General features: G+C 48.4%; 1 protein-coding gene across 3 annotated transcripts; it reads left to right on the top strand.

Annotated features, from left to right (window-relative positions):
• The first annotated feature begins 4401 nt into the window (after nucleotides 1-4401).
• On the top strand, nucleotides 4402-7712 carry LOC100959427 (HLA class I histocompatibility antigen, A-11 alpha chain-like). Of its 3 annotated transcripts, none has more exons than XM_023512783.1 (8): nucleotides 4402-4537; nucleotides 4670-4939; nucleotides 5160-5435; nucleotides 6012-6287; nucleotides 6411-6521; nucleotides 6957-6993; nucleotides 7132-7189; nucleotides 7341-7712. In XM_023512783.1, the coding sequence occupies exons 1-8, from the start codon at nucleotides 4465-4467 to the stop codon at nucleotides 7425-7427; spliced, it is 1188 nt and encodes a 395-aa protein (XP_023368551.1). In that variant the 5' UTR covers nucleotides 4402-4464; the 3' UTR covers nucleotides 7428-7712. The 3 variants fall into 3 exon arrangements, with proteins under 3 accessions (XP_023368551.1, XP_023368550.1, XP_012660227.1); XM_012804773.2 differs by having other exon boundaries at nucleotides 4405-4537; nucleotides 6957-6989; nucleotides 7128-7175; XM_023512782.1 differs by having other exon boundaries at nucleotides 4403-4939; nucleotides 6957-6989; nucleotides 7128-7175.
• Nucleotides 7713-8276: the final 564 nt, after the last annotated feature.

Here is an 8276-nt window from a genome sequence, read left to right as displayed (position 1 = left end):
CGGGTCCGGGCTGGGGATTCGAACCCGCCACCTTAGGTGTACATGGCTGGCGCCTTAGCCGGTTGAGCTATAGGCGCCGAGCCGAGAACATTCTTATTAAAGGCATTAGCAAGAAAAACTTAGAAGGCTGGGTAGGATGGCTCACACTGTAATCCTAGCACTCTGGGAGGCCAAGGCAGGTGGATCGCCTAAACTCAGGAGTTGGAGACCAGCCTGCAAAAGAGTGAGACCCCTGACTCTAAAGAAAAGCTGGGCTTTGTGGCAGGTACCTGTAGTCCCAGCTACTTGGGAGGCTGAGGCAAGAGGATCACTTGAGCCCAAGAGTTTGAGGTTGTTGCCAGCTATGATGGCATGGCACTCTACTGAGGGCAACAAAGTGAGATTCTGTCTCAAAAAAACAAAAAACAAAAAAACTTAGAGATATTGTCACATCTCCTTTCTCTGTCTCAAACATTTTTTTCAGCATCCAAGACTCTGTGATGTCTCACACTTTAATCATTACTTCAAAAAGTTACAAGCATTAAAGAAAATAATCATATAAAGGAAGCATTTGATTTACAAAATTTTGAAACAATAATTTTAATGTTGCTTTTGAAATGTATGCCAATTATCTGATACTCTTCTTTTCCAGAGGTGCAGGTTAATTCCCTTCCTGTGAGTGTGGCCAGGATTTAATGACTCACTTCTAATTGATAGAACAATGCTGATATAATAGTTTGTGACTCTGGGCGTAGGACATAAAACTCACTGTGGCTTCAATATTGTTTCTACCTCTCTGAGATCACTTGCTCTGGGGAAGCCAGCTGCTGTGTCACGCAGCCTTGTGGAAAAGTCCATGTGCCAGGAACTGAAGACCCCTGCAATCAGCCAACTAGGAGCTGAGGCCTCTTCCAACAGCCATTTGAGTGAGCCGTGTTTCATGGAAACATGAAAAACTTTGGTAACAACAATAGTAAAAGCACATAGTAACAATGACAGTTTAGAAAAACTTTAGTAACAACAATGGTAAAAACACACAATAACAGTGATTCATAGAATCATAGTGGTGTCAAATCACTTCTACCACATCTCATTAAAATACACAGTGAACGATGTTGAATTTATTCTGGGATGCCCACCAAATAGCTAGTGTTTGAAAAACCTGTTCCTAGATTGGAGCTAGCCATTTCTGCTTTCCTTGGCCCCCGTAGAGCCCTCAGATGACACAGCCCTGGCTGATAACTAGACTGAAGCCCTTGGAGAGGCCCTGAGCCAGAAGAAGTCAGGGAAATCTCTTTTGGATTCCTATTAGAAACTGCAGCAGCCAGGTGTGGTGGCTTACATCTATAATCGTAGCACTCTGGGAGGCCAAGGAGGGAGGATCTCTTGAGCTCAGAAGTTCCAGACAAGCCTGATCAAGAGTGAGACCCTGGGCGGCACCCATAGCTCAGTGGGTAGGGCACTGGCCACATACACCCAGGCTGGCGGGTTCGAACCCAGTCGGGGCCAGCTAAACAACGACAACAATAACAAAAAAATAGCTGGGTGTTGTGGCAGGCGCTTGTACTCCCAGCTACTTGGGAGGCTGAGGCAAGAGAATTGCTTAAGCCCAAGAGTTTGAGGTTGCTGTGAGCCGTGATGCCACAGCACTCTATGGAGGGAAACAGTGAGACTCTGTCTCAAAAAAAAAAAAAAAAAAAAAAAAAAAAGGAAAAGAAAAGAAAAAAAAAGAGTGAGACCCTATCTCTACAAAAAAATAGAAAAATTAGTTGGGCGACATGATTGGCACCTCTAGTCCCAGCTACCTGGGAGGCTGAGGCAGGAGGATTGCTTGAGTGCAGGAGTTTGAGGTTGCTGTGAGCTATGCTTTGCCATGGCACTCTAGCCTGGAGCAACAGAGTGAGACTCTGTCAAAAACAAACAAACAAACAAAAAACCCCCCCAAAACAAAGAAAGAAAGTGAAAATGGGAAATAAAAAATATTTGTCACTGTGAGCTGTTAAGTTTTAGGTAATTTGGTACACAGCAGCAGGTAAGTAATACAGCTTCCAAAGAGAGAATAAATTATTGCACTTTCTTAAACATGTCATTTGTTTTTGAGATTTAAGAAGAATTATCATGACTAAATAAAACATATTATGTTACAATTCACAACAATCTATTTATCTGAACTTCAGTTTCCACCTGTGACCCAATTGAACATAAAAGAAAGACACAGGCCATGCTAGGCTGACTCTGTGATAACCCATAACCATCCCCTGGTTATTTACCTTTCCCAGTTATTCCATCACCATTATTGTAGGTGCTGCTGTGAAGAGATTTACAGATATAACTAAGATCCCAAATTACTTGACTTTAAGACAGGGGATTATCCTGGATTGAACTGTCCTAATCAGGTGAGTTCTTAGAAGACTGGGTTCTTCCTGAACACAAGATTCACAGTGAGAGAGGGACTCAGGGTGAGGATTTCCTTCACTATGGTCTTTGAAAGTGGAGAGGTCATGTGGCAAAGAATGCTAGGTGGAAGCAGGAATTGGGAGTAGCCCTCTCCTGTCTCCATTCTGACAACTGGCAAAGAATCAGGGACTTTAGTCCTAAACTGCCAGAAGCTGAATCCTGCCCACTGGCTCAGCATAAGCTTGGGGGAGGACCCCAACCTCAAGATGAGGACATAGCTGTGTGAAACTCTGATCAGAGAACCATCCACACCACGCCTGGGTTCCTGACTAACAAGCAGTAAACAAATAAAAGGGAGCTATCTAAAGCCACTAACTTTTAGTAATATGTTATGCAGTGATAGGAATTTTATATACAGACTCCACAGATAGGCACATCATATTTTCTGCACTGAAATGAATTTATGATCTAGTATGTACCCAATTGCATGAAATACAATCTTTCTTTTTTTAGTATTTTTCATTTTATGATTTTTATGTGATAGAATTAAAATTTAATACAATCATTTTTTGTTTGTTCATTCAACATTAATTTATTGTAGTGCCTGCTGTGTGCCAGATCTGCCTTTACATAATGGGTTTGTAAAGGCCAGATATGCCTTTACATGCAACTTTGGCCAAAACAGTCCAAAGCTTCTGTGTTTATGTGCCTTACATTCTAGAGGCTTCAGAAGAGTGAGACAGAGCCATTGGTATGTTTAAGTGAAGAAAACAGGACCTGACTCATATTAGCAGGAATTCTGACTCTGGGAAGAACAGTCATGGGCAGCAGGTGAGGGGACAGTGCTTATGTCAGTTCAGGAGTGAGAGGTGGTGGAACCATGGAGAGAAGGGGCCTGAAGGATGAGCGGGACAGAGAGAAGGGCTGGAGAAACAGGAGCAGAAGGCAAGAGTTGTGAGGCAGGAGAATTCTCAGCTTTAAACACAGTGTTCTAAAGATTTTTTAATACACATATCTATAGAGCCTAGCAGGGTGTTCTTTGCCTTTGGGACTGCCTAACAATTAATTTCGTCCTTATGTGAATCAGGTTAAAAATAGCAAATGTCCCAATAAAATATGTACATGGCTTATACGTGAATAATTCATAAAAGCAAGGCATGAGGACTGGTAAGGGACATTTTGACTGCGTGGAACACTTGCAACTCTGAGGTGATTAAAGTCTATACAGGCTCCTGGTTGTAATATACAGTAACAAATTGCGCTTCTTTGTATTGAGGAAATGTCCTGGACTTACACACAGAAACTCAGGACCATGGAATGAAGATTTTTATTTTATTTTATTTTTGAAGATAATTAAAAAAAAAAATACAACCGACAGCCAGAGATGCTTAGACTGGGAAACAAAATTTGGAAGCCTTGTTCGTCTAATTGTAATGCGTTTAGACACATTTCTAAATCAAGAGCCCCAAATCACTACTATGACAGATTCGACTTCTGATCATTCGGGGGTTACCAAGATTGCACTACCTACCCTAGTTAATAAGCAAAATCAAAACTGGTCCCATAATCTCTCTCTATTAGGTTTAATGAGAAAATCACCATCTCTACACCTCCATTTGTAGGGCTCACTCTGGTATGAAGTTCCCTGGGGGCGTTTTCGTCTAAAGTCCAGGAGGAAAGGAAAGGACCAGGGAGTCCAGTTCAGGCAAAGGATTCCGGATCCAGAAGTGAAGGGGAAGGGGCTGAACCCAGCCTGGGGGTCTCTCCTTGGTTTCCTCAGACAGCTCCTGGGACGGGACTCAGGGAGACAGTGTGACAAGCGCTCGGTGAAGTAGAACCACGTCCCAGGCTTCAGACATAGCTCTCAGGTCTCAGTCACCAGGGCGGCATCTGGGGCCGGCAAGCTCAGCGCTGGGGATTCCCCACCTCCTCTGAGTTTCATTTCTTCCTATCCCAACCCTGGTCAGGTCCTTCGTCATGGATACTGATGACGTGACACTAGTTCTCACTCCCATTGGGTGTCGGTTTCTGGAAGCCGATCAGTGTGGCCGCGGACCTATAGAGACTCTGGGTCTCTGAGCCCCAAGGATGGGGCTCACGGCCCCCCAAACCCTCCTGCTACCTCTCTTGGAGGTCCTGGTCCTGACTGAGACCTGGGCGGGTGAGTGCGGGATCGGGAAGGAAACGGCTTTTGAGGACAGGAGCGAGGGGACCGCCCGGCGGGAGCGCAGGACCCGGGGAGCCGCACCAGGAGGGAGGTCGCGCGAGGTCTCAGCCCCTTCCCGCCCCCCAGGCTCCCACTCCCTGAAGTATTTCTCCACCGCTGTGTCCCGGCCCGGCCGCGGGGAGCCCCGGTACATCGCTGTCGGCTACGTGGACGACACACAGTTCGTGCGGTTCGACAGCGACGGGGAGAATCCGAGAGTGGAGCCGCGGGCGCCGTGGGTGGCGCAGGAGGGGCCGGAGTATTGGGAGCGGGAGACACGGAACGCCAAGGGCAACGCACAGACTGTCCGCGTGAACCTGCGGACCCTGCGTGGCTACTACAACCAGAGCGAGGACGGTGAGTGACCCTGGGCCCTGAGCGAAGGTTAAGACCCCTTCCCACCCACACAGATAAGCCTGAGTCTTTGGGGCCAAGAGTCACCCCGAGGCTGAGGGACCCTTTGAGAACTTTGACCCAGGAAGAGGCCGCGGGGACTTTCACTTTCAGTTTCGGACAAAATTTCCATCTGGGGCGGGGTGGGTCTGGTGGGCGCGGCTGACTGTGGGGCTGGGGCCAGGGTCTCACACCATCCAGAGAACATATGGCTGCGACGTGGGGCCGGACGGGCGTCTCCTCCGCGGGTATTATCAGTATGCCTACGATGGCGCCGACTACATCACCCTGAACGAGGACCTGCGCTCCTGGACAGTGGCGGACCCAGCGGCTCGGATCACCCAGCGCAAGTTGGAGGCGGCTGCTGAGGCGTCATACCAAAGAGCCTACCTGGAAGGGGAGTGCGTGGAGTCGCTCCGCAAATACCTGGAGAACGGGAAGGACGTGTTGCAGCGCGCAGGTACCAGGAGCGCGGGGCGACTCCCACAACCATAGATGTCCCCGCTCCCCATCCACAAGAATGGGAAGTAAATGGGCCCGACGCTAGGATATCGCCCTCTCTCTGGTCCAGAGCAGGAAGATGCCTCCTGACTGTCCAGTTCCTGTACCAGAGAGTGACTCTGAGTGCTTGTCCTTCCCTCTGGGACAGTTAAAGGATGAAGTCTCCCAGGGAATGGAGGGATAGACAGTCCCTGAAATACTGGTCAGCGGTTCCCTCCGACCTTGCAGCAGCTTTGGGCACCATAATCTTTTCTCTCAGGCCTTGTTCTGTGCTCCACTCAGTGTGTTTGGGGTTCTGATTCCAGCCCTTCCCGGTCACTCATTCTCCACTCAGGTCAGGACCCTGTTCTCTTTAGAGGAGAAGTTTCAAGGAACAGGAGATCACCCCAGACCCCTGGGTCCAGGCCGATGTCTGGGTTTTGTCCTCTCTTCCCTACCCTATTTGTCTTGTCCATTCTCAGGATGTCACATGAGCGCTGCTGGAGTGTCCTACAAGGGATGCAAAGTGCCTGAATTTTCTGACTCTTCCCCTCAGATCCCCCAGAGACACAGGTGACCCATCACTCCACCTCTGACCATGAGGCCACCCTGAGGTGCTGGGCCCAGGGCTTCTACCCTGCAGAGATTACACTGACTTGGCAGCGGGATGGGGAGGATCAGACTCAGGACATGGAGCTTATAGAGACCAGGCCTGCAGGAGATGGAACGTTCCAGAAGTGGGCAGCTGTGGTGGTGCCTTCTGGAGAAGAGCAGAGATACACGTGCCATGTGCAGCATGAGGGGCTGCCGGAGCCCCTGTCCCTGAGATGGGGTAAGAGGGGGGCCAGGGGGATCATGATTCTTCTGAGGGAAAGCAGGGGTGTTTCTGGAGCTCTTTAGCAGTGTGAGGGCTGAGGCCTGGGGTCAGGCCTCTCACCTTCCTGTCCTTTCTCAGAGCCGTCTTCCCAGCCCAGCATCCTCATGGTGGGCATTGTTGCTGGCCTGGTTCTCCTTCTAACTGTGCTGATTGGAGCTGTGGTTGTGATGTGGAGGAGGAAGAGCTCAGGTAGGGAAGGGGTGAGGGGAAGGGTTTTCATTTTCTTGTCCCACTGTGGTTTTAACCCCAGGTAGCATGGTGCCCTGTCCCATTACTGGGAAGTTCCATCCACACACCTGCTTCCCCAGCCAGGGCCCTGTGTGCCAACACTTATTGTCTTGTATAGCACATGTGACAGTGAAGGAGAGAGATTTAACGTGATACTTGTGGTGATGGGGACCTGATCCAGCAGTCACAGGTCAGAGAGGAAGGAACTGTGCTCAGGACAGACCTCCAGGAGGGCAGTTGATCCACACTCTTCCTTTTCCTGTGATTTCTGATCCTCCCCTGGGTCTTCAGTTAGAGTTCTGGACACTTCTCTGGGATCCAAGACTAGGGGGTTCCTCTAGGACCTCGTGGTCCTGCCTGCTACCTGGCATCTCATAGAGCATTTTCTTCCCACAGGTGGAAAAGGAGGGAGCTACACTCAGGCTGCAAGTAAGTATTGGGGGCGGTGATATCTGATCTTTGAGATAGTGTAGATAGGAGTTCATGGTGGAGCTCCCAGTCACATAATTTCTCCTTCAGTCACATCTTCTCTGGGCTCTGACCAGGTTCTGTTTTGTTTTACCCCAGTTAGTGACAGTGCCCAGGGATCAGATGTGTCTCTAACAGCTTGTAAAGGTGAGACCCAGGGGGTATGATAGGAGGGTGGGTTGGGACAGAGGAGACACAACTGGGGGATTGCTATGGGGATTCTTTGATGGGACATTGTGAGTGTGTGGTGGGCTGTTCAGTGTCACCACTTGCTGTGACTAATCTCATTTTGTTCCTCATTTTCTTCTCTAGCCTGAGACAGCTGCCTTGTGTGGGACTAAGTGTTCATGCCTCTCCTTTGTGACTTCAAGAGCCTCTGACTTCTGCAAATGCTTCTGAATGATTCTGCATCCCTGTTTGTCTAATGTGAGGAGGTGGTGAAGGCAGCCTTCCCCTCTGTCCATGGTGACCCTTTCTCCTACACTGACCTGTGTCCCTTCCTGATTATCTTTCCTGTTGCAGTGAGGTGGGGGTGGGATGTCTCCATCCCTGTCTCAACTTCATGGTGCACTAAGTTGCTTCCCTACTGAAAATAAGAATTTGAATATAAATTTGTTTTTTCAAATTCTTGCCATGAGAGAGGCAAGAAGGGAAATAAAATGAAGACCTGAGAACCTTCCAGAATCTGTGTGTTTTCTGTGCTGAGTCTGCTGCAGGTGGGGACAGTTACACACACAGGAGCTGAGTGTGCCCAGTTGGTGCTCAGTCCATCATAGACTTTATGTGGTCACTACTAGGCAGGGTTGTCCTCACTGTTCTACTGTCCTTGTCCCTTCAGTAGAACCTTGTCGCAGCAGGACCTGTGCTCACAGGGGCTGACACATGGCCCAGGGTGGGTCCTGCACACAGAGGTAGAATTTTCACACTGTCCAGCTCTTGGCCTCCTTGTAGGGCTCTTTTCTAGATGGCATTTTCCATCTTTCCCCCAACCTTTTTATTATTTTATTTTAAATTTATTTTTAATTTTTATGGATGCAGAATAGTTGTCTGTAATTGTGGGGTACATGTGATATTTTGATACAAGTATGTAATGTATAGTGATCCAATCTGGGTAATTAGGATATCCATCACCTCAAACATTTATCATTTGTTTTTGTAGGGAACGTTCTAAATTAGACTAAATCTCTTCTCATTTTGAAATATATAGGGCTCGGCGCCTATAGCTCAACCGGCTAAGGCGCCAGCCAC

The sequence above is a fragment of the Otolemur garnettii genome, unplaced genomic scaffold (genome assembly GCF_000181295.1).
Source record: "Otolemur garnettii isolate 467f Iridium unplaced genomic scaffold, OtoGar3 scaffold00031, whole genome shotgun sequence".
NCBI lineage: Eukaryota > Metazoa > Chordata > Mammalia > Primates > Galagidae > Otolemur > Otolemur garnettii.
This window is presented reverse-complemented; position numbering and strand designations above follow the sequence as displayed.